At 46.0% G+C, this 26,080-nt stretch overlaps 2 protein-coding genes across 3 annotated transcripts in view; both read right to left on the reverse strand.

Annotated features, from left to right (window-relative positions):
• GCN1 (GCN1 activator of EIF2AK4) overlaps positions 1-16,594 on the reverse strand; it is a 59,469-nt gene extending 42,875 nt beyond the window's left edge. For both annotated transcript variants that reach the window (XM_045458152.1, XM_045458151.1), the window contains exons 1-10: positions 16,554-16,594; positions 11,613-11,715; positions 7,421-7,484; positions 6,777-6,908; positions 6,153-6,261; positions 2,712-2,810; positions 2,491-2,625; positions 1,042-1,110; positions 811-919; positions 264-338 (exon numbers count right to left, since the gene is read on the reverse strand). In XM_045458152.1, coding sequence (XP_045314108.1) covers positions 264-338; positions 811-919; positions 1,042-1,110; positions 2,491-2,625; positions 2,712-2,810; positions 6,153-6,261; positions 6,777-6,908; positions 7,421-7,484; positions 11,613-11,715; positions 16,554-16,571 — 913 coding nt within the window. In that variant the 5' untranslated portion in view covers positions 16,572-16,594. The remainder of the gene's footprint in view (positions 1-263; positions 339-810; positions 920-1,041; positions 1,111-2,490; positions 2,626-2,711; positions 2,811-6,152; positions 6,262-6,776; positions 6,909-7,420; positions 7,485-11,612; positions 11,716-16,553) is intronic.
• A 2,628-nt stretch (positions 16,595-19,222) lies between these two features.
• On the reverse strand, positions 19,223-23,432 carry RPLP0 (ribosomal protein lateral stalk subunit P0). The gene is made up of 8 exons (XM_045458161.1): positions 23,328-23,432; positions 22,937-23,038; positions 21,779-21,954; positions 21,579-21,666; positions 21,309-21,455; positions 21,022-21,207; positions 20,027-20,167; positions 19,223-19,454 (listed from the first exon to the last, which is right to left on the reverse strand). Exons 2-8 carry the CDS (start codon positions 22,988-22,990, stop codon positions 19,293-19,295), a joined length of 954 nt encoding a protein of 317 aa, XP_045314117.1. The 5' UTR covers positions 22,991-23,038; positions 23,328-23,432; the 3' UTR covers positions 19,223-19,292.
• Positions 23,433-26,080: the final 2,648 nt, after the last annotated feature.

Here is a 26,080-nt window from a genome sequence, read left to right on the forward strand (position 1 = left end):
TAAAAGAGTATCAAGAAAGAAATTTTGCAAATGTAGTTTCTTTCTTTCTTAAGATTTTAAAGTAATTTCTACACCCAACATGGGTATCAAACTCACAGCCCTGAGATTAGGAGCTGCACACTCTAACTGAGCCAGCCAGGCGTCCCAAATGTAATTTATTTCTAGACTGAGCTGTCCCTGCCCTTTTTCCTAAAATAATTGGGAAAATACATCCAAAACCCCAGGTGCCATCCCAGGGGCTGGAGAGGGGTCAGGATACTCACTAGCCAGTCCTTTCACGATGTCCAGGGCATACTGGCTGAGATCAAGAGTCACTGACGCCAGAAGACTGGAGATAGCTAAGGAGGACAGAAAATACACACCATGTCTATATTAGGTATAAATGCCTACTTCTGCCCTACTCCCCAGCCAATGCGCCACACCAAAGCAACCATTCTTCATCTCCATAAAGTCATGTGAGTGGTCACACCTTTGCCCCTATAGTTTCAAGTGCCACCTCCACAACAAGTTCAAACTGTCTAGAGCAGATGTTCTTCACCTGAATGGTTTCCAGAAGGTTCTTGGACCTCTAACTAAAATTGTTTGCAGTATTCCAGGCCGATATACTTTTGTACGTCCTTTTTAGCAAGAGGGCCCATGACTTTCCACATATTCTCAAAAGGGTCCCTGATCTCTCTCCCAAGGTCCCGATGAGGTAAACAGTGAATACATCCTTCACTCCATCCCCACCACTTCTGCGGCCAGGCACCAGAGATGCAACTCATCAGGCAACCCAGCTCCCTCCCACCATCCTGTCTGGCAGCAACCTACTTTCAATAACATTCTCTGGACTTCTCAGTAAGGACTTCTGTATGGTGGGCAGTATCAGATCCTTAAATTCCGAGTGAGACATGTATCGGAGCAGAGGGGCACAGTTATCCTACAAAGAGAAAGGAGTCAGGCACCCAGACTTCATGGGAACAGACCAAGAATACAGGACAGCTCTGAATAAGAATTTAAATGGGATTTAGCTTGTCCAGGTAAGGTCTACTTCTCACTCACCAATAGATACTTCTGAGGCTTTACTTTGCTCATCAGGATGTTCTTCATATAAAAATCCAATAGGGCACTCTACAGAGTACAAAGACTGGTCAGACCAATATTCTGAGTATCTCATCACTGGCCTAAAAGATCCCTTTTGTGGGAGTGCCTCTAAAAACTACAAATCCAGGGGCGCCTGGGTGGCGCAGTCGGTTAAGCGTCCGACTTCAGCCAGGTCACGATCTCGCGGTCCGTGAGTTCGAGCCCCGCGTCAGGCTCTGGGCTGATGGCTCAGAGCCTGGAGCCTGTTTCCGATTCTGTGTCTCCCTCTCTCTCTGCCCCTCCCCCGTTCATGCTCTGTCTCTCTCTGTCCCAAAAATAAATAAACGCTGAAAAAAAATAAAATAAAATAAAATAAAAATAAAAACTACATGGGGCGCCTGGGTGGCTCAGTCGGTTAAGCGTCCGACTTCAGCCAGGTCACGATCTCGCACTCCGTGAGTTTGAGCCCCGCGTCAGGCTCTGAGCTGATGGCTCAGAGCCTGGAGCCTGTTTCCGATTCTGTGTCTCCCTCTGTCTCTGCCCCTCCCCTGTTCATGCCGTGTCTCTCTCTGTCTCAAAAATAAATAAACATTAAAAAAAAAAAAAAAATTAAAAAAAAAAAAAATAAAAAAAAAATAAAAACTACAAATCCATAAAAAATAAAATACATACATGCATACATGAATAAATAAATAAAATACAAATCAGTGCCTAAATTTCAGCATCACATACGGAGGGCTCATTGATCATACCATTCATCATTTTAAAACCTTCCACAGCTTTCCAGAGCTGCTAGGATCCAGTCCAAAGTCCTTGGCCTGGCTCCCAGGCTGCCTGCTGACCTACGGCTACCACTCACACCTCTCCAACCCCACTCACTTCCTCTGCCTGGCTTTCTCTGCCCAAAATACCCCTCCTCACCTCCTGACCTTGCTAACACCTATTCACCCTTTAAGTTTCTTTAATAGAGCTGTACCCGTGACCCATGCTCTCTGTCAGGTGCCCCAATATAGAGTATTACTGCTTCCTTCCCCTTTCCTTTGTAGCTCTTATCACAGATATAATCAGATGACCTATCTGTCTGATGGCAGACTCCTCACACTCAGTTCCCCAGAGGCAGGGATCATACCTCCCTGGATCACTGCTGCAACCCCAACAGCTGGCCCAGTGCTTGGCACATAGCAACTGCTCAGTTGTGGGAGACTAAATCATTACATGAACAGGCAAATTATCATCCCAATAACTATGCCAGGATTCACCCCAAGCCAGAGCTGGAGGGAAAACTTTCCCAGCTCCTCAAACTTCATATATCAGGGAGAAAGGACAGAGTCTCATATGAGAAAACCAACAGGCTTCAGAGAAGGCCAGGGGCTGGGGCCACAAGGACCAGATAAGATCCCCCTCCTCACTTCCAGTGAGTCCACCTGCCTTGTGTCGGTTGACCACATCCATCTCCTTGTGGCTTGTGCAAAACCGCACCAGCAGCCCCAGCATGCCTGCATAGTTCTGGTTGGGTTCCAGGCTGAGAATGGCTGACAAGTACTGCTCCACCAGCCCAGGGTTCTGAAGAAGAAAGTATAAAGCAGGTGTGTCACATGGTGGAGGGTGGCACAGAAGCAGTGTGCACCACCCACCATGCCTCCCGTCACCTCTTTCCACAGCTTGCTGAGCTTCTTCACAGCACCATCGACGGCGTGCCTGTGGGAGCCACCCAGCACCTCCAACAGGAGCAGGCACTGCACCTCGACCTGTCAGGGCCGGGACAGGTTTCAGTCAGGACATGAAACGTGAGTGGAGGCCCCCTGACCCTCACCGCCTGCCCAAGACCTTCATTGGGCCTGCTCAACTCCAGCGAGATCCTCTTCCCTCCCCCACCCCCAAATGGCCCTGTCCCAGAATTACATCTGTTCACTTGAACACACCATTAATAAGTATTTGTTGAGCACCTAGGAGTCAGACAATGAAAACACAGAGAAAAGAGACAGACATGGTCCCTACTTTCATGCACTTTAGAGTCCAGAGAGAGAAAAAGACACTACAAAATAAACACACTAGAATATATAATTCCAGTGAGGTAAGTCTCATGCAGGAAAAGGATAAGCATCCTGTTTCATATCTGCCTTGACTTTTCCTTCATTAATTCCACAAATACTTACTGAATACTGACTAAAGGGCAGGCACGATGCTAGGCACTTTGGATATGGAAGTGAAGACCGACAGGATGATCCCAGACTGTGGAGCTCACTGTCCAACCCAGAGTGAAACACGTAATAGGTGCTCAACTAAAAAACCCCCGACTTTATGTGCCACAAACACCCATCACTGGTGAGCAGTCTGAATTACTACCCTAACAAAAAGCGTGTGCTTAAGAAGTCGGCTGTACTCCATTTGCACATGCACAAAACAACAGGTGCATGAGGTTCTTCAAAGGCCTACTAATGGTCATTTTTGTTGTTTACTGTCTCTTACTATAAAAAAAAACAGTAAACAACAAAAATGGCCACCAACAGGGGATTAGTTATATATACTGCCATACCTCCACTCAGAGGATCAGTAAACAGTCATCAAGAATGAGAAATTCTTGGGGCAACTGAGTGGCTCAGTCAGTTGAGCGTCAGACTCTTGATTTCAGCTCAGGTTGTATCATGGTTCGTGGGTTCAAGCCCCACATCGGGCTCCATGCTGTCAGCATGGAGCCTGCTTGGGATTCTTTCTCTCTCTCTCTGCCCCTCCCCCACTTATGCGCACACGTGTGCTCTCTCTCAAAGTAAATAAATAAACATTTAAAAAAAGGAAGAGAGGGGCACCGGGGTGGCTCAGTCGGTTAAGTATCCGACTTCAGCTCAGGTCATGATCTCGCGATTGGTGAGTTTGAGCCCCGCGTGAGGATCTGTGCTGACAGCCCAGAGCTTGGAGTTTGCTTTGGATTCTTTGTCTCCCTCTCTCTCTGCCCCTCCCCAGCTATGCTCTCTCTCCAAAATAAATAAATAAACATTTTTAGAAAATAATAAACAGAAAAAGAAAAAACCTCTTTATATGCTATGCTGGAACAAATTCTAAATCTGCTTAGAGAAAAAAACAAGGTGAAAGAAAAAAGTATGTTCAGTATGCTACTATATAAGAAACCCTGTTCAGCCGTATATACAGAGAATGTATCCACACACACAAGGAATTAGTATTAGATGGACCCAGGTGGCTAGGGAGGGAAACTGGTGTAGCCTTCTATGTCTGCCCCATTTTGAATTTTTTTTTTTTTTTTAATTAGAATAGCTTTTTAAGCTTGCTGACACCACATTCGGAACTATATTGCTGTTCCTCTCCTGAGAATGTTCTAACCCCTGATCTGGGCATGATTTGTTCCTTCATATCCTTCAGGTCTCTGCTCATATGATGCCTCCTTTGAAGCCTCCTCCCACTGTCACCCTGCACCACACTCTTTCCTTCTTCCTACCTGCCTTTCTGCTGTGTGACCTTCGTCTTACCATTTCTTAGCAGACCTGTGTGGCATCTACCTCCTCCACAAGACTGTAAGCTCCATGAGGGCAAGGTCCTCTTTCCTGTTCCCAGCTCTTACTGCAGCTCCTAGAGAAACTGAATGAACTACGATCTATGTGTATGGCTGACATCGGCAACGAGTAAAGGAAAAACCCAGATTCGAGACGCTGGAAAAATAAACACGGTCTCATGCTCCTGATGCATTCTGTCCCACAAAGACAACACTCCAGAGTTGACCCCTGCCACTCGTTAACACACAAGTATACTTACCTACCTGGGATAATAAGAAATCACTGGAGATAAGCCAAGGAGGGAGCCCCGATAAAGCATCTTAAAAAGATGATTTTGGTAGCAATGAAACCCACACTCTGAAGGGGGTCCAATTCCACTATCCATTATGTATCAGGTTTCAGTGTTCTTACCCTTCAGGCAGTCACTGATGGCCACTCCATAGTCATCCCCAGAGGATTGCTGGGTAAGCTCCCAGGGACGAGCTCATCAATGTGTCTTATTAACAAGCTGCTTCAGGGAGAGGTGCTACAGTTTTCTAATGCCTCTCATTTACCTGTACAGCCCTCTGTAACGTTCCACAGCCCTTTCACACCTCGTCTTGAGCCCCTCTTTACGACAACTCATGGAGGTGGATGGGGTAGGTGGCACTTTTCCCCATTTTGCAGAAATGGGAAACAGATTCAGAGGTTACATATATGGCCAAATGTCATGGCTGAGAATCAGAACCATACCTCGGGTTCCTTTTCTTTTTTTTTAAAGTTTATCTATTCTGAGACAGAGAGACAGCACAAGTGGGCGAGCAGCACAAGCAAGGGAGGGGCAGAGAGAGGGAGAGAATCACAAGCAGGCTCCACGCTGTCAGCACACAGAGCCCAACACAGGGCTTGAACCCACGAACCATGAGATCATGACCTGAAATGAAATTAAGAGTTGGATGCTTAACCAACTGAGCCACCCAGACGGCCCTAGGGCTCCTTTTCAATGAACCATAAGACCATTCCTCTTGCCCTCCATTAAGCATATCTAGATGTTCAAAAGAACCTCCCAATCTGGCCTATTGGGCCACCTCTGGTTAGCAGACATGTTGAAAGGCAAGGCAGAGAAGGTGGAAGAAGCAGGCACAGAACAGGTGGAGAGAATTAAAAGATCAAAACACATGGCAAGAATTCTGTTCCATTAGCCAGTTCAACACTGAAATCCAAACACAGGGAAAGGAATGATTAGCCGGAAAAAAAATAATAATAATAATTTACATTACTGCATTTTCTAATTTACTTGCTTTCTGTCTTCCCTGCTCTGGCCTATCATGTCCTCCACGTATGCCCTGAAGGCAGGAATTGCCCATCAGTGTATTCCCAGAGCCTAGCACCATGCCTGACAGAGAAGCTCAAACACATGTGATGGACAGACGGATGTTATTATGTTGTACTCACGTCCATCCACCAGCATCACACATTTGTGACAATTCAGAGTGCTTGGTCACCAGCACCAAGAAGAGCACTTGGCCAGAGAAGGTGCTTCAACATGTCCCAACTCTGCGCAGAGAGCTGACTGCCACTACTGCAAAGACCCATGGAACCTACCAGTTTGTTCCAGATGTCTCCTTGACGCTTGGCTCTCGAAGGAAAGGCAATGCGCACCAGTAGGCAGGTCCAGGACAGGGCCAGCAAGGCAGCAGAGCCAGTACTCTTACTGCAGGGGGCAGGGAGGCGAAGGATGAGTGCAGAGCAGGAGCCTCCACCTTGGGGACAAATGCTGACCGCGAGGCCCTGCCTGGCATATAGGACCCTCCCTTGACCTACACCTGGAGAGAACTTGAAACTGTTTCCTCATAAATCATCTGTAACAACTCAGGACAAGGAATGCAGAACTCAGCAGCCAAACTCCCACCTCTTAGCACTCAACAACCATAAAAATAAAAAAGATGCTTTCCCCTATTCAAACAGTGTCCAGTGGGCATTTGGTTTCCCTTCAAAATGGCCTTGCTTCCACTGGTTTCCCAACCCTGTTCCTCAGGAAAGCAGTTTGTCCACTGAGCCTGACATCCTGGCTCCTCCCTCCACACAGCAGGCAGACTGCTGGCGCCAGAGTTTCAGAGAGAAGAAAGACAGACATGCTCACACCTGCTCCACACAGGTCATCTGCACCAGTTTCTCCCGAATAGGACCCCGCCAAGCCCTGGTAGGCCACACATTTTATCTCTTTACCTGGGGACACCAGCTTTGGAGCCAATGCCTGAAGACTGCAGAGAGTGCAGAAGGTTCTTAGCAGTGGCTTCTGGCTGTGCCTCAGCCAACTGCTGGATGGCAGCCTGCAGGGCCCTGCGGGAGGCCGCATCTCTAGAGGAATGAATGAAGTGGAAAGGTGAACACTGGGCGCAGGGGCAGGGCAGCTTAGGCCAAGCGCTGGTCTTTCTCAGGAAAATTGGATTGTACTATATATTCCAGTGGATCACAGATGATGGGATTAGGAAATAACCAGAGAAATCCACCTCCTCCTGGAATTCTGGAAGCAGCTAACAAGAGCAAATGAGCCATCAGAGCTGTAAGGACAACACCAACATTTATGGACCACTTACTACGGACCTCAAACCAGGCCAAGTGCTTTTACATGCATGACTGTTTATGGCGTACAGACTCATGACGTGGCAGGCACTGTCCCAGGAGCTTTACACTTACGAATTACCACCTATGAGGTAAACAACAGCACAGTCCCCATTCTGCAGATGAAGAAAACGGGAGGCACAGAGAGGCTAAGGTGACACCTCTCCAAAGCCCAGTCTCTAACCGCTGTCCTGTACCACCTCTCTGCACAAAGGGCTGGAGGCACAGGGTCTTCAGTAGGGACTCACCTGTACCGGTGTAGAGTCAGGCAGAATAATTTGCAGAGCCCTTTCACTGCTCCCTCTGGCAGATCTGAAACCAAAGATCACACACAAATTAATCAGTAGAAACTACTTCATGAGCCCCTGCTTGAGCCAGGCATTCTGCCAGACATAATCTCTACTCACTGGACACTTCCCATAAGTTGGAGATAGAATTCCCTGGAGGAAACAACAGCAAAATCGTACTCCAGAAAAACACCTGGTATAGAAGGGCTGTCCAGTGGACATGTGTTAAAGGAATGAAACTAAGACGATGTTGGTGGCCTCAAAATCTAACATGCTGGCAAGTGACACTTCTGGGGCACTGGGACTATTCTGCCTCTTGACCTGGGTGCTGGTTACACAGGTAGTCAAGTTTGTGAATATTCGGCAGGCTGTTCACTTATGATACGTGAACTCTTCTTTATATAGTTTCTGATAAATAGTTTTTAAAAATAGGACAAAATTTGGGGCACCTGGGTGGCTCAGTCAGTTAAGTGTCCGACTTTGGCTCAGATCATGATCTTGCGGTTCGTGAGTCCAAGCCCCGCATCAGACTTGTTGCTGTCAGCATGGAGCCTGCTTGGGATTCTCCCCCTCTCTCTCTGCCCCATCCCACCTTAAGTGCACGCATGCACTCTCTCTCTCAAATAAGTAAATAAACTTTAAAAACTTAAGTAAATAAATAAAAATAGGACAAAAATTAAAGTATTCTGAGGGATCTGAAAAAGGCAGAGCAGCTCTAACTAGAGTGGCTTCCAAGTTTCTAAGGATACACAAGCTTGGCCTAATAGATTCGTAGGCTACGCAAAAATGGAAAGAAAGGGATGTACATGCTGAGTGGTGTTAACATGAGCAAAAGTGCAGGGGCAAGAATGCACGAAGCCCATCAGGACACATGAGGAGGAAGAAGAGAAGTAGTAACACCCAGGACTTAATCAACACTCACAAGGTGCCAGGCCCTGCTCCAAGCACTGACACACAGTAACTCATTTAATCCCTGCAAGATACTTGTATTACTGAGGTCACTTTAAGATAAAGGAATATTGGGGTGCCTGGGTGGCTCAGTCAGTTAAGCTTCTGACTGTTGATTTCAGCTTAGGTCATGATCCCACGGTTTCTGTGATCAAGCCCAGTGGGCTACTTGGGACTCTCTTTCTCTCTCTGCCCCTCCCCTGCTCATGCACATGTGCATGCTCTTTCTCTCTCAAAATAAACTTAAAAAAAAAAAAAAAAGATAAACATGAGTCAGAGAAAGATAAATACCATATGATTTCACTCACTATGTGGAATTTAAGAAACAAAACAGATGAACGTAGAGGAGAAAAAAAAGAGAGAGGTAAACCATAAAACAGACTCTTAACTACAGAGAACAAACTGAGGATTACCAGAGGGGAGGTGGGTGAGGGTGGGTAAATGGGTGATGGAGAGTAAGAAGGGCACTTGTAGTGATGAGCACCGGGTACTGTATGTAAGTGATGAATCACGAAATTCTACATCTGAAACTAGTATTACACTGTATGTTAACTGGAATTTAAAATTTTTTTTTTTTTCAACGTTTTTATTTATTTTTGGGACAGAGAGAGACAGAGCATGAACGGGGGAGGGGCAGAGAGAGAGGGAGACACAGAATCGGAAACAGGCTCCAGGCTCTGAGCCATCAGCCCAGAGCCCGACGCGGGGCTCGAACTCACGGACCGCGAGATCGTGACCTGGCTGAAGTCGGACGCTTAACCGACTGCGCCACCCAGGCGCCCCTGGAATTTAAATAAAAACTTGCCACTAAAAAACTATATACAGGCCAGCCGAGTGAAAGAGAAACTTTGGTTGTAGCAACAGGGGTCAGTAATGGAAAACCAATCTGTGGCCGGTTCTGCATGCTAGATTAAAGCGTGCAGATGAAAGGGAGAGGGTATGACTGGGGGAATGTAAGCCACTGTGTAAGGCCAACTCCAGCGGGAGACACCAACAGCCAAGGGCTGGCACAGCACTTCATACTTCAGGTACTGAAATGAATGCAGGAGGGGCAGGGACCTTGTCCCCACAGGACCCTAAACACTGTATTGATCCCCTGGACTTGGGGCAATTTCAGTGACCAAAGGAAAGAATGACTAGGTCCAGAAACAGGTTGTGGCTGAGAGCTAACATACACTGGGTGCTTACCAGAGCCAGGCATGGTGTTAAGGACTGTCCACACATGTTCTCATTTACTCCTCACACTAACCCTGTGAGGGAGGCAATACTGCCATCTCCATACTCAAAGCAAGGAAACTGGTTCAGACAAGTTAAGTAATTTGAACCAGGTCACAGAGCCTGAAAGTGGCAGAGCCATGGCTAGAACATAGAGCCCGTCTGACCTGAGCTGAGCCCTTCATCACGGACGGCTGTACTAGAGGTTTGTGACTAGAACAAGCAAGCACTCTTGTGCCAAGTACACTACTGCCAAGTAGATACTCTATCAGCGAGTCTCAGGGTGCAAGTACACAGAGGCAGGATTGAGGAAAGCTTCAGAGAGGCCTCAGGGCCCCACGGGCTGAGCCATGCTGACCATCTGCAACCAGCACTAGACAGCTTTGAGAAAGTCCTCAACTCCCAGCCTGGCAGAAAATACCTTTCCCCACCTTTGGTTAACTCACTTGGTTATCTGTTACCCTAACAAGAGGAGAGGCCAGAATAATTATCACTACCCAATAGCTCCTCCTTAGACTTAGAAAATTAAAAAATTGAGAACTAATGATTTCTTGAGGAGTAGACAACTTCCCACCATCAGCTTGCACATCAAAAGCGACTAAACTTCTTATAAGTATCATTCACCTTGAACAGAAGAACTTCAGGGTGGCTAAACAGTAAAATCATCCTGCAAAGGTCCTGAGTAGTTCATAAACTTCACCCAAACATGTCCAACGCTTTACCCCGTCAAATGGGAAAAGGGCAGTATTCAGCAATTACATAGCAGAAGGCTCAGATGCTATGGCTGGGAAGGCATGTACAGCTGGTACCTTGTCACATGGCAGCCTTTTCTAACCATAATCCTGTTGAGAAAAGTTTCCGGGAAGACTTCTGAAGGTGCCATAAAACTCATACATTAAAGTGTTAACTAAGATGAGAATCTCTTAGAAGCTCACAAACAGGAATGTACTTAATTTACACGCAACTTTAACAAGCTTGGGTAGGTCACCAGGCGACCGTAGGTCAGAAGCAGCAAATGAGCACATGGCTGAAGCAGGCTCTTCACTAACAAGAAGTGAAAGCTGAGGGGAAGGGAGACCCAACTCGACACAGCCATGATTCTCAGACTTCAGCGAATCTAAGAATCACCTAAAGGGCTTATTAATACGCAGATGCTGGGCTCCACCTCCCCCACCCCCACCCGGTCTCTGAATCTGAGTTTCTGCGACGGAGATGAGAATCTGTATGTATCTCAAACAAGTTCTGACATAATGCTGATGCTGCTTGTCCAGGGACCACTTGGGAGAACCAATGCTACACAGTGAAAACACAACAAAAGGTAATTTAAAAGCTAATGAAGATTTATTGGATGAATGCAAACTTTTTTTTTTTTTAATGTCAGTATAGTTAACATACAGTGTTATATGAAGGCAAACTTGTCTTACACATCCCAGTAGTTTGCAGGGAAAGCCCTCAGTTATGGTACAGAATCAGGATAACTATAGGTGCTCAATATTTCCCAAAATGTGTTCCCCAGACCCTGAACTGGTTTTCGGCAAAAGAGAGGTGCAAGGAAAACAAAGGGTTAACGAAAGCTTCATAAAGTTAAAGCCCCTTCCCAGAATATGCTGTGAAACTCCCAGAGGGAAGCAGAAATGTGGCCAATCACCTGTTACCACCTTGCTGACTTCCACGGAACACAGACTGGTGCCCCAAGTCGTAAACAAAATGTTTTTGCACCTAGTAAATTGCCTAATATTGTTGGTATCTTTTAGAAATATTTCCAACCAAAATGGCTAAAACTGTAACAAATCTCTGGTACCTAAATGGATCAACTCTCCACTAACCCAAATGTTTCAGTGAAGGTTTCAGTGCACAGTACGGCAAGCAAACACGGCAAGTGAAGGCAGAAGGTGCTGCAAGGGAAAGAGGCAGCCATGGTTCTAAACAGAGAGTACAGTTTACTTTGAAATGGAATCATCTCTCGGTCACATGGATGGAAAATAAATACCTTTTCCAGCAACACATTTCCCCAGTTCACCGAGGATTTCTCTCCGTTCCTTCACACTGGCTGTTGTCACCTTCCCCGCAAAACGCTTTAGTGTCTCAGAAACCTGTAAAGACCAAACCCACAGAGAAAATTTCAGCAAACTACAAAACAATGAGTGTGTGTGTGTGTGCGCGCGCACATGCGTGCTAGGGAAGCAGGTGCAGAATTCAGTGAAGCTCTAACCAAGGTTTCTCAACCTCCACAATGCTGACATTCAAAGCTGGATAATTCTTTGCTGTGGAGCCATCTTCGTATGCTATAGGATTCTGAATGGTGTTCTTGACCTCTACCCCCCGAAATGCCAATAACAGCATTCCACTCCTCCTGCCTCAGCTGACAATCCGAATTGTCTCCAGACATGTCGAATGTCTCCTCGAGGGCAAAATCATTCCCCAGTTGACATGTACTGTTTTAACCCAGTCAACTAGTCAATACTGATATCTTACTTAAGTTTAGACAGGGGCGCCTGGGTGGCTCAGTCAGTTAAGCGTCCGACTTTGGCTCAGGTCATGATCTCGCAGTTTATGAACTCGATCTCCACATCGGGCTCTGTGCTAACAGCTCAGAGCACAGAGACTGCTGAGTATCTATGTCTCCCTCTCTCTATGCCCCTCCCCAACTCATGCACATGTGCAAGCACGCTCTCTCTCTCAAAAATAAATAAACATTAAGAAAATAAATAAATAAAAAGAAATTTAGACAAAAAAAGGCAAGGCAAAAGGCCAAAACTTCAGGACAGAAAATACCCTTTCACAATTATGTAAATTCTGGTGAGGGCCCACCACATATCAGTGTCTTCCCTTTATATCAGCTCATGTTAACCTCCCACAAGGGGAATGTCAGTATCCTGGCAGGTCATTAGCAGAACATAAGCACAGTGGCTGAAGGGTAGAAGGTAAAGAGGCTGAATCCCAGCTCTGCCTCTTACCAGCTGTGGAAACTCTAGCACCTACCTCGTAGGACTTGTTAGAGGCTAAGGGAGGGAGCCTATGTAGAGCATTTACTCTCCTCTCAGCACAAGGTCAGCTACTACTGCCAACAAGCCTTTGAGGCAGGCATCAGTATCTCCACTTTACAAGTGATGAAGGAGCAGACTCCAAGAGGGGAAGCCATTGCTCAGACAGAGGTTGAGAGCCACAGCACCTGCATTCTTGAAACTAAACCTGAAACCGATAGGTCCATTAACCACTGCTAACCAGTCCTTAGCTTTCAACCACCATCCATGTTAGCACAGCTGCATCCTCCGCACTGGGTGGGGGCAGTTTGCAAATATTCCGGAAAATCTGCTCCTGAGCAATATTCTCCAAGCTATAGAATGGACAAGTCATGGATACATGAGCACTAGAAAAGGCCATGGTAAGACCCAAGTAACTGACATATGGTGCCCTCATCTTTTCCTTCTAAAGTTATTTCAGTGACAGGCCAGGTCTTACAAGTAACATACACAGAGAAGGGTACATAGAGACCTTAATACATAGAGGCCTTATTAGTAAAATACATAGAAAAGGATACATAGAGAAACAAAACAATGTTAAGTTTTTCTTATATTTAAACCCCTGATGTAATTCTACTGGCAATGAGTAAACTCATGCCAAGACTCTGTCTTCCAGGGTTTTGTGATTGTTCCAAGTGATTGTTTTAATACTGTCTTTTTTTATAGTCATACATACAAATAATTAAAGAGTCAAAGTCATGTCAACCATACCTAAAAAAAAAGAAAAGGTCAAAGCCAAAGAATTCTGGGAAGTCTGCTAGAAAACCCAGTCCCTTGCTTTCCCTCCCCAAGAGCACCCTCTTTCACCAATTCTGGCTCATAATTTTGGCAGTTATCTCCATAATCTCTAAATAACTTGCTTGTACTACTACTATTGGATTTTTCCGTTTTATTGCCTTTTACAGTAGCTCTTTCTCCAACCTCACCACACACACTCCCCACTTCCCCAACATAATTCCTCAGTTTCATAATATTGGCCAGCTCTGTTGTCCGTGTTTACATTCAACCTCCATTTAATATACTATGTTTATTATTGTACACAGCTTTATTAACCCTGGAGTTAATAAATGCCCTTTCCCACCTCACCTCAGTCTGCCTTGTTTTATCTGTCCTAATTGACAATTCAACCCCAAATTTTTTGCCACTTGTCTGCTTCTCACTTGACAAATTGTCTGCCTCTTTGGGCAGATCAGGTATTCTACCCAAGTCTGTCTTCCTGAAGAAGTTATCTCTCAGAACTTGATGACCTGCCCCAATTTGGCAGTTGGTCCTCTATACTTGGGATATAGTGTCTCACCTGGAAAATGTACTTTCTTGTGTTTAGATGGAGCACATCCCCCATTTTGTGAAGTCCTTGCACATCTGAAAATGTTCTAGCTTCACACTTGAATTAAGTTTATTTGGATACAGAATACTAGGTTGAAATCATTTTCCCTCAGGATTCTGAAGACATTTCTCGCTGAGCTCCAGCTTTCAGTGCTGCTATAAAGTCCAATGCCATTCTGATTTTTGATCCTTTGTGTGAGACTTGACTTTTCCCTCTGCAAATTTCTAGGATCTTCTCTTTGTGTCTAAGGTTCTAAAATTTCACACCAACATTCTTTGTTGTGAGTCTATTTTCATCCACTGTGCTCAGCATTTTTGATCTGGAAACACACCCTCCAGTTCAGGGCAAGTTTCTTGAATTACTCTGTGGATGATTTCCTTGGATATTGAACCTCCTACTCTAGTCCTCACAGTGATCCTGTTTCACACTCTCCAGAGAAAAAAAAAAAAGGCCAGACTTTTGCCAAGGTTGAGAAAGACAGCTGGGGATCTGACTGCATCTGAGAAAAGCTCTCCACCAATCCTAATTTCACCCCTCCCACTCACCCTCACTTCCAGAGGTCAGTTAATACCACCAGCTGTCAGAGATTCTGCCATGTGAATCAGGTTGCTTCTTAACTTTCCCAACTGTCAGTTTGGGATTCATTTTCCCTGGGTCTACTAAATCCTTCCCATTCAGCACTTCAGAGTTTCTAAAAGTTTGCTGCTGTTGTCTGCTCTCCATTCTCCCAATCCTTGTGGGAGTACTTTTTCAAAACCTTTTAATAGTTTAAGGGGCGCCTGGATGGCTCAGTCAGTTGAGCGTCCGACTTCGGCTCAGGTCATGATCTCATGGTTTGTTGAGTTCAAACCCCACATCCAGCTCACTGCTATCAGTGCAGAGCCCGCTTTGAATTCTCTGATGCACACTCTCTCTCTCTCTCTCTTTCCTGGCCCCACCCCTGCTCACACTCTCTCTCTCTCTCTCAAAAATAAACATTTAATAAATAAATAAAACCTTTTACCAGTTTTAGTAAGGGTTGAGGGGACAACAAAAATAGATGCATAAATACAACCCACTCTCTACCCAGAATTCCCACACAGCTGTCTTTCCAGGTTAATGTTAAATTCTTGGCTATAGTTTCTCTCACAAATATGAACGAACTTTTTAGGTTCAAAGCTCTTCTTTCTCTAAATCAGAAAATGAATGTTGCCCACTTGATACCCCATCAGAAAACTGAAGAAGTGCACACCAAGATATTTCACAGAAGTTTTTTGTTGGTGTGACCAGATGAAAACAGCTGCAAAGTCCACAGGTTTCTCTCGAGTGGCATTGTCCAATACAGAACTTTCTGTGATGATGGAAACAGTTCTTCTGCACTGCCCAACACAGTGGCCACCAGCCACATGTGGCTACCCACACACTGAAACGTGGCTAGTGCAACTGAAGAACTAAATTTGTTATCGCATTTACTTTTAACTAACTTAACTAGCCATTAAATATCCGCATGGCTAGTGGCTACCGTACTGAACACACAGCTCTAGAGAGATGTTTTTGTACTTGAGCATTAATGCTAAATATTCAGTATGTGTCCCCTAACCTCTTCCAAAATACCCAGGAGACTAAGTTTTTCTTTCCAGGATTCTGTGTAACACAACTCTAAACTAATTACCAGCCCCTTGCACAGGAGATTCTCAATACACAACTTGCCAGTGTTCAGGGTAAGTGCTCTCACTCTCTGGCCTCAGGGCCTCCATATCAAAATCAGTTAGTCTCCTTCCCCTAGAGATTCAAATAAGCCAAGCTGTCCTTTAGACATCTGTTTTTCCTATATTATTGCCTTTTTCACTCTATAACTACAAACAAAGCTAAAAGGAAAGAAAAAGTTTTCCCCAGTCCTTCCCTGAACTACAAGGTACTCACTGGTGAAAAACACACAAGGATGACAAGGCTCTTCCAAGGTAGTAACAGTTCTCTTACTTTCGACCCTGGACCTAATAACAACCAACGTATAAGGTGCCCTACTTTATGTCACTGAATCCTCACAACAAGCCTCTACTATAGGTATGACTTTAGTCCCATTTTACAGACGAAAAGACTGAGACCTGGCGGAGTTAAGCAACTTGCCCAGCGTCTCGTGGTAATCGAGCTGGGACTCAAATTCGGATCTGTATAAATCCAAAGGCTATGCTCGAAGTCTCTGCACAAAGTTGGTGCTCGAGAAACGTCTGCTGAATGTAAAGTTTAAGGAGTCTGCGCTGGCCGGGGCTCACTGTTGGAGCGCTCTGGGAAATGCGGCAAAGACTAGTAAAGGTGAACTTCTGCAACTCCAGGCTCGGGGAGGGCCCCGCCGGACAACCGCTGCCGAAGCCCAGGCCGGAGCCCCGGACTCCTCCAGCCTGGGGTCGGTCTGCGCCGCGCGGGCCGGGCCGGACCAGGAGCCGCGAGGGGCCGGCCGGAGGCTGCCCCGGGGCCGCGCCCTCCGCAGCCACCGCCCCCCCCCCTCCGGTACTCCTAGGCTAGTGGCAAGGGCGGTCCGGCCCGGCGGCCGCCGTCCACACCCAGCCGCTGGCCGCGTTGGCCCCGTAGCCTACAGCCTCACCTGCGTGTCCGCCGCCATCCTGCCGGCGCTGACTCCGGAACCGCTTCCGGAGCGCTTCCGGGTCACAGCGCGGGCCCACGCGGCAGGGCGAGGCCAGGCTCCCGTTGGGGCCGGGCCTGGCGCCCCCGGGCGGGAAGGCGGCCGCTGCATCCCTGAAGGGGAAGCGGGGAGCGAGATCCAGAGCCGGTGCCCGTGCCGGGAAGGTCGAGGCCTCTTTCCCGAAGGCCTGCTCCTCAGCCCCGGGGCCTTCTCAGCCTGGCCTCGTGGGAAACTAGGGCCTTTGAGGGTGTGTAAGGCGGTGAGGCCTCCAACCCCCTTCAAGTCGGCAGGTCTTGCCTGGACTCCCCAACGTGGGTCTTTATCCAGTAAAGACCACACTCTTTGAAGAAAGTTTCCTAAATGGCAGAACTGAACTAGGTAAAAGTGAGACAGCGAACTAGTATCCTGAGTTTGTAACCCAGTGGTGGACAATGTGGGAGTTAGTAAACAACGTAGATCTGACTGCCAGGGAAGTATTCAGGAGATGTGAGGCGCCTGCCCGGGGTGAACCTGGTTCCAGGCTGGGAGCCAAAGGGTGGGTGGGATACTGAAGGTAGGAACAGGACCTCATGGTCCATGGGGCGTTTTCTAAATTTTCCGTGTAGATTGGCCAACTCTAATACAGTTTAGTGAATGCGGTCTGCCCAGTTTAGTTGTTGGCCCTCTATTAGCCTATTATCAGTAATGGCGTTCAAACTTTAAAATACGTTTACATCATGATCCAGTACAGATTTGTAACGAGGATTTGTACGGTAGATTTGTAACCTACCCTTTCAGCAATCATGTTTTATCTCTTAGACACTACCTACTCATCATGAATTGGATCACTACCTAGTTTGAAAAACACTGCCAGTGGGGCGCCTGGGTGGCTCAGTCAGTTGGGCGACTGACTTTGGCTCAGGTCATGATCTCATGGTTTGTGAGTTCGAGCCCTGCATTGGGCTCTGTGCTGACAGCTCAGAGCCTGGAGCCTGTTTCAGATTCTGTGTCTCTGTCTCTCTCTGACCCTCCCCCCTTCATGCTCTCTCTCTGTCTCAAAAATAAACATTAAAAAAAAAAAATTTTTTTTTGAAAAAAGAAAGAAAAACACTGCCAGTATCTCAACGGACACTACACCTACCGAAAGTTATCTTAGAGGCACCCAGGCTAGTGGCCAGATGGACATGGAAATAAAAATACAGGGGCGCCTGGGTGGCGCAGTCGGTTGAGCGTCCGACTTCAGCCAGGTCACAATCTCGCGGTCCGTGAGTTCGAGCCCCGCGTCGGGCTCTGGGCTGATGGCTCAGAGCCTGGAGCCTGTTTCCGATTCTGTGTCTCCCTCTCTCTCTGCCCCTCCCCCGTTCATGCTCTGTCTCTCTCCGTCCCAAAAATAAATAAACGTTGAAAACAAAAATTAAAAAAAAAAAGAAATAAAAATACAGTTAGGGGTGCTTGGCTGGCCCTGTTGGTGGAGCGTTAAGACTCCTGATCTCAAGTTGTGTCTTTTGAGACCCAAGCTGGGTGTAAAGATTACTTAATAAAATCTTGGAGGGGCACCTGAATGGCTCAGTCACTTGAGTGTCTGACTTGAGCTCAGGTCATGATCTCTCAGTTCAGGAGTTCGAGCCCCACATGGGGCTCTCTGCTGACAGCTGAGCCTGGAGCTTGCTTTGAATTGTGTCTCCCTCTCTGCCCTTACCCCACTCGTGCTCTCTTCCTCAAAAAGAAGCATTCTTAAAAAATAAAAAGTAAAATAAAACCTTGGGGCACTTGGGTGACTTAGTTAAGTGTCTGACTTCAGCTCAGGCCATGATCTCACAGTTCAGGACTTTGGGCCCCATGTCAGGACTTGGGATTCTCTGCCCCCTCTGTTCATGATCTCTCTCAAAATAAACTATTTAAAAAATAAAATTGGGAATGCAAGCTGGTGCAGCCACTCTGGAAAACAGTATGGAGGTTCCTCAAAAAACTAAAAATAGAACTACCCTATGACCCAGCAATTGCACTACTAGGTATTTATCCAATGGATACAGGTGTGCTGTTTTGAAGGGACACGTGAACCCCAACGTTTACAGCAGCACTATCAACAATAGCCAAAGTATGAAACGAGCCCAAGTGTCCATCGATGGATGAATGGATAAAGAAAATGTGGTGTGTATATACACACACACACACACACACACACACACAGTGGAGTATTACTCAGCAATCAAAAGAATGGAATCTTGCCATTTGCAACTACATGGATGGAACTGGATGGTATTATACTAAGTGAAATTAGAGAAAGACAAATATATGACTTCACTCATAGGAAGACTTTTAAGAGACAAAACAGATGGAACATAAGGAAAGGGAAACAAAAATAACATAAAAACAGGGAGGGGGACAAAACATGAGACTCATAAATATGGAAACCAAACAGAGGGTTACTGGAGGGGGTGTGGGAGGGGGGGATGGGCTAAATGGGTAAGGGGCATCAAGGAATCTACTCCTGAAATCATTGTTGCACTATACACTAATTTGGATGTAAGTTAAAAAAAACAAAATGTCACCACCTTCAAATAAAGCTCTACTATTTACCATGGCTCTAGTTTCTAGTATACAGCACTGTGAACCTCAAAATGCACAAAATGGAAGAGTCCAGAGACAAATTTTAAGAGAAGTAAGCCTTTATTTCCTTGTTTCACAAATAAAGCTGGCTGAATTGGTTGCTTTTGGTGATTAGTCAAAGAGACCAAATCCCATATCCTCATCTGATTCCTCCGACTCTTCCTTTGCTTCAACCTTGGCTGGGGCTGCAGCAGCAGCAGGTGCAGCAGTGGTGGCAGCGGCCACGGGGGCAGCAGCCACAAATGCAGATGGATCAGCCAAGAAGGCCTTGACCTGAAGCAAGGGGAAAAGTTCATGATCAAAATGGTCATCCACAATCCCTACTACCCACAACCCCTCAGTTCTAGTTAAATGGCCAGTAACTTCTAAGCCATGGACACCCTCCCTGGAAGTGATCAAGCAAGACAGCTTGGCTATGGCCTGGTGAGTTTAGGCCCAGCCCTTAGCCCTCAACTAACTAGACCTTCTTTGGGTCTCTGAAGTCAAGGATACACCTCCACTGCCCCCCAACTTCTTAAATATACTCTTTAAAAAAATGTATCTGCTTTGGGGGTGCCTGGGTGCTCATTCAGTTAAGCATCTGACCTCGGCTTAGGTCATGTTTTGTGAATTCGAGCCCCACACTGAGTGAACTCAAGCCCTGCTTCAGGTGAGCCCCATTTCTCCCTCTCTGCCCCTCGTGAGATTCTCTCCCTCTCTCTCTGCCCTTTGCTCAGGTACGCCCTCTCTCTCAAAAAAAAAAAAAAAAAAGTATCTGCTTTCTAAAATACAATTAAAGCACAACTCAGCAGACTGTCGTCCATTTATCCTCCATTAGGCCCCCTGTGGTCCTAGTGGGTTTTTACCTTTTCAGCAAGTGGGAAGGTATAATCAGTCTCCACAGACAAAGCCAGGACCCGCTTATACCCATTGATGATAGAATGGGGCACTGATGCAACAGTCGGGTAACCTATCTGCAGACATACACTGGCAACATTGCGAACACCCTATGGAGGGAGAGAAAAATTACATTTCAAGGGAGATATCTTATAGACAAGACCATGAGGTCCAAGCAAATTTCAACAGCAGACAAAACTTGCTAAGTCAGCATCTTCGCTTCACGCAGACACTTCACCTCGTACTAAATGCTTCTGGCAGGGCAATTCAGATCCAGTTATTTACAAATGCTTTTACCCCTATTCCCAACATGAGTATTTCCTGTACCATAATGAAGGCATTTACTTAAAAAGTCACCATTTTGTGAAAATCTGAACAGTTAAGATAAGCATTCAACTGTTACAAAAAAATGTTGAGCCAATTCCACCTTAATTTCATCCACTAGTGAGATCTCCAAGCAGACAGTTAATGGTATATATAATTCCAATTTTTCATTTGTCCAAAAAAAAAAAAAAAAAAAAAAAGGAATTCCATCTTCCTTTCACCTTATTCATCAATTAAAAAAATATTTTAATGGCAAAAACTAAGCAAGATGTTTCCACAAAAAGTCAGTCCTTCCCAAACAGGATTCTAGCAACACGTGTATTACACCGTCCTCATTTTTCTCATTTCTCCTTTGACTCATGACTCTATGCAAAATCTCATGACTTATTGCAGACCCTAGAATTATGGTCCTCACTCTGCGACAAGTGCTGTTAGATGGCTTTATACTCATTAATTCACCGAATCCTTCAATAATCTTGTATTATTATTGCTGGTCTACAGACGAGGAAACTGAAGTAAACAAAGTATCTGTCTCTGGTTACACAGCGAGTTGCAGCTACATAGCCAGTATGACAAGTAGCTTCAGACTGCAGCTGAAGCTCTCAACCATTAATGTACCAAGGACATGGACAGCATGTACCTCCAGGAAGCGAGAATGCAGGGTCTCCTCTGTGATGTCAAGCACTTCAGGGTTGTAGATGCTGCCATTGTCAAACACCTGCTGGATGATCAGCCCAAAGGAGAAGGGGGAGATGTTCAGCATGTTCAACAGTGTGGCTTCGCTGGCTCCCACTTTGTCTCCAGTCTTAATCAGCTGCACATCACTCTGAAGAACAAGGTAGGATTAGCAGTTAACACCTAGACAACCAGCAGGTCCACAGCAACCAAGCCCCCACTTACTTGCACTAGCAAGCCAAGCCCACTCACCAGGATTTCAATGGTGCCCCTGGAGATCTTAGTGGTGATGCCTAAAGCCTGGAAGAAGGAAGTCTTCTCGGGCCCCAGACCAGTGTTCTGGGCTGGCACAGTGACTTCACATGGGGCTATGGCACCAGCACGAGCAGCAGCTGGCACCTGAACGAAAACAGTAATGAGAAGTCTTCTCTCCACAAATACAAGTTGAGTACGGTCAATTTTGCTTTCAAGGAGCCAAAATTAACGACAAGATCTCTTTAGCCAACCCAATTCTCCCCTTACCTTATTAGCCAGCAGCATGTCCCTGATCTCAGTGAGGTCTTCCTTGGTGAACACAAAGCCCACATTCCCCCGGATATGAGGCAACAGTCTGCAAAGAGAAGTTTACAGAAAACCGTCACCTTTCAGCACCATCCTTCTCCAGGGAAAAGGAGAAGGGCACCGAGAAGGGAAGACAAAGATGCCCAAATGAATTAACTGACTTCTCCAGAGCTGGGTTGTTCTCCAGATGCCCTCGGATGGCCTTGCGCATCATGGTGTTCTTGCCCATCAGCACGACAGCCTTCCCGCGGAGGGACATGCGGATCTGCTGCATCTGCTTGGAACCTACATTGTCTGCTCCCACAATGAAGCATTTTGGATAATCATCCAAAAGTTGCTATGAAAACAAGCCAGAAACGAACGATGTTTAGCAGGAGGAAAAGAGGAAAAATAGCAAGAGAAACCAAATCCCACAATCACTGACTTCCATCTCCCTTCCTTCCTTCTATGCTTACGAAACGATTCAGAAACTGGGACAATTTCTTCCACCAGGAGCCACCTGAGTTGTAAAACTGACAGATTTGTCAATCTGTACCCTGAATATGTACAGTGAAGATTAGGTCTCTACATTCAATCCCCAAATTTTATTGTAGCATTCATTTCTAATTTTTCCCCAGTTATGAGGCATGTTTCTATCCGTTAAATGGCTGCATCAACAGAAAAAAAACATTCTAAACAAGACTAGGCTTGCAGCATTTTAAACAAGACAAAACAAATACAACAAAACGTCACTTGCATAATCTAGGTTGTAGATGTGTGATTCCTAGACAATTCTTTTAAGTTCTCTGTATGTCCGAAAACTTCCAGGATTAACAGGGGAGACTAGGTTAAGCTCCACAAGGCAGCCTAATGCACAACAGCATGGTCTGGGTTTCTGGGAAGACCCACCTCAAGAGCACTCAATAGAATACACCTGCAAGATGTTTGGTATCTTGACTGACAACACCTAAATATGCAACAAGTTGCCACTTTATTATGAGTTATTCATTGCCTCATTCGTTACAAAATAGAGGCAGAAGCGCAAAACCACAATAAGTGCTATTTGTAAGCCAGACAGACCGGAATATGAATGCTGTCATCTTAGGAACCAATTAACCTGCCTGAACCCGTTTATCTGAAAAAGGGGGGGGGGGGGCGGTTGGGGAGGGCGGGTAGATCTCCACAAACTGTGGAAATTAAATGAGACTTTCCTAAAATGGTCATTTAGTAGGTGGCACCAAGGAAGTGCTCAGCACATGACAGCTGATCGTCCCTATTGGTGCCCAAGGCCCAAGCAGCATAATGCGCGATCGCGACCCCCCCCCCCCCCCGGCACTTACGATGATCTTAAGGAAGTAGTTGGACTTCCAGGTCGCCCTGTCTTCCCTGGGCATCACGGCGGTGCGTCAGGGATTGCCACGCAGGGTTTAAAGACGATGTCACTGAGGAAAGAGAGGAGCTCAGGCAACCCTCCGCCCCGACACCCATCCCCATGGCCTTGCCGGACTCCAAACACAAGGCCTACGCAGGGCAGGCCACGCGCGAGCGCCCGCCAGCCCGAGCTGGGGCTGCCGCCGCCATCACCGTCGCCACCCCTCGGGGAGCGCAAGCCACCTCCAAGGCCCCAGCCCGGACAGGCCCGGACCCTGTCCCCCACCAGGATCCCACAAACACCCCCCAACCTTCCTTCCCGCCGCCGGTGCCCGACACTACACCAGAACCCACACGAACCTCTCACGAGGACGCCTGGAAAGAGGAGGGGCGTGCGCCGGCGCACACCTTTTATATGTGAATGAAGCGGCCAATCAGAAGACGCGGACAACGTCCCCGGCTATTGGCTGGTGCCGCCGCCCGTCTGGTGACGCACAACTAGTGTAGATCGCCATTGGATGATATTGCTGCCACTCCAGCCAAAGGAAAGCCTTCTTTAAATAAAGTGGTTAAGAAAGGCGCTGCCGGGTGTCCGAAGGCGCTCTGTCAAAGCGGCTGCCCTCTGCTGGGCTGGAGCTGCTTGTGTGTGGGAACTAGAGCTTGCAAACTGAGCGTTCAAGTTTTTTCCTGCCACCTAGCCAAATCGCAAACTAAACAGTACGATGTGGAGCTAAGAAATAATTGCATATGCTTTAGAAACAGCATAGTCTCTTGTCTACAGTTTTTTCTTCCCCCTACCAAAACAGAGGAATCTTTTAAAACTTAAGTTAGATCATTTCTCATCTGCTCAAAACTCCTCAAAGCCTTCCCATTTCCCTCAGAGAAAAAGCCTAAAACTTAAAACTCCCTACAAGGTCCTGCATGATCTGCTCTGGACCTACCCTCCTATAATTTATTTTCCTACTGACTCATTCGCTTCCACCAGACAATGCTCTTCCCTGTTTTTCCAGAGCATGCTCCCACTTTATGGTCTTGCAGTAGTAGCTAGTCCCTCTTCTTAGAAGGCTCCTTGCTGGTATCCACAGAAGTAACAACTCCAAGTCTTGGCTCAGATATCATGCACTCAAGGAGGCCTATGCTGATCACCCTATTTAAAATTACCCCCAAAATCCACTACCACTACCCCCACTCCTTCATTACTCTGTTCTTTTTTTTTTTTTTTTTTTTTTTTTGGTAGCACTTACACCTTTTGTTTGCTTTTTGTTTTGTTTTTTAGCACTTAGACTTTATAACACAGTATGTAACTTATTACGTTGTTAGTTGTCTGTCTCTCCCCACAAGAATGCAGGCCCCACAAAGCAGAGACGTTTATCTTATGTCTGGCACATAGCAAGCATATAATAAATATTTGTTGAATGAATGAATGCAAATTTTGCAGTCAGAAGACCTGGACCCATACCCTTCGTCACTTACCCTTACCCTTACCCTTCTTACCCTTACCACTTGCTAACTATGTCATCTTAGGAAGTGATTTCACCTTACTGACACTGTTTCCCTTTCCTTAGCTGTAAAATGGGGATAATCAAGTATATACATTCTAGAAAGAGTTGCTATGAGGATTAAATGAGATATGTAACACATATCTTAACAACAATCCCTGGAATGTAGGAGGAAATCACTAAATACTAGTTTATTTTATTATACATTCATTCAACACTTATTTGAATGTTTATTTATTTATTTTGAGAAAGAGAGAGAGGGCGCGCACGCAGGGGAGGGACAGAGGGTGAGAAAGAGAATCTTAACCAGGCTCCAGCCTCAGCACACAGCCCCATGCTGGGCTCCATCCCATGACCCTGAGATCATGACCTGAGCCGATATCAGGAGTTGGACACTCAGCCGACTTAGCCACCCTGATGCCCTCAACACTTATTTGAACACTTGTGCTATATCCATAGTTTTTTGTTTTTTGTTTTTTGTTTTGTAATGATTGAGCTTAGATCCTAGGGCAGAAGCATGTTTCTATCTTCACCCTTTTCACATGGCCAAGTTACAAATTTCTGTATTTTTGTTTCAAAGTTTCCTAGTGCCTCTGATAACCAGCTGTTTAGAGGACTGTTGGAGTCAATTACTGCCAAGCTCCCTTTCTAATGACAATGTATTACTGCATGCTCAGCATTGGGCTAAGTACTTTGTGCACATTACTGCTGTGAATCTTTGCAACAATTCCCTGAGGAGGTACAGTATTAGTAATTCCATTTATTGGTGAGAAAATTCACAGAGGTTAAACAACTTGCCCAAGTCCTTCAACCAGTAAGCAATGGCTTGGGGTGTGGGGCGGGGTGCCTGGATGGCTCAGTAGGGTTAGCATCCAACTTGGCCTCAGGTCATGATCTCCAGGTTCACAAGTTCGAGCCCCACATCTGGCTTGCTGCTGTCAACAGGGAGCCTGCTTCAGATCCTCTGTCCCTTTCTGCCCCTTCCCCCTCATGTGCACATACTCCCTCTCTCTCAAAAATAAATAAATATTTAGAAAAAAAAAAAACACCAAAAAAAAAAAAACAAAAACAAAAACAAAAACCCAACAACCCCAATGGCTTTGGAACTAAAATCTAGGAGCAAGTTCAAAGCCCATGGGCCTCATAATGCTATACAGTCCCCTCCAAACCCTGAGGCTGTTTCTCCCTAACCTATACTTTTCCGTGTATATACATACTCATATGGTACCTTTCCAAGGACATCCTGGCTCTGATGATATAAATATCATCTCTAATTGTAGTACATCAATATAATGGAATATCATGAAGCCATTAAAAATGATGCAGATCTATATTGACACGGGAAAATACTCACAAAGTACAGTTGAGTGAAAAAGCAAATCAGTGAGAAAGCAAATTACAGTAAAGTGAGCCATATACATTTCTATAAATAAATCCAGCATGGTCTGGAGGAATAAACCACCATTACCTTTGGGTAACAGTTGAAGGTAATTTCCACTTGAGCTCTCTGTGAAATGGTCAATCTAGATTCCAACTAGAATTCAACATGCTGCTTTTTGGAAACCCATTGGAGAGAACAGGTAAATCCCGAAGCAGCTAGGGGAACAAAGCTAT

Source organism: Leopardus geoffroyi, chromosome D3, assembly GCF_018350155.1.
Source record: "Leopardus geoffroyi isolate Oge1 chromosome D3, O.geoffroyi_Oge1_pat1.0, whole genome shotgun sequence".
Lineage (NCBI taxonomy): Eukaryota > Metazoa > Chordata > Mammalia > Carnivora > Felidae > Leopardus > Leopardus geoffroyi.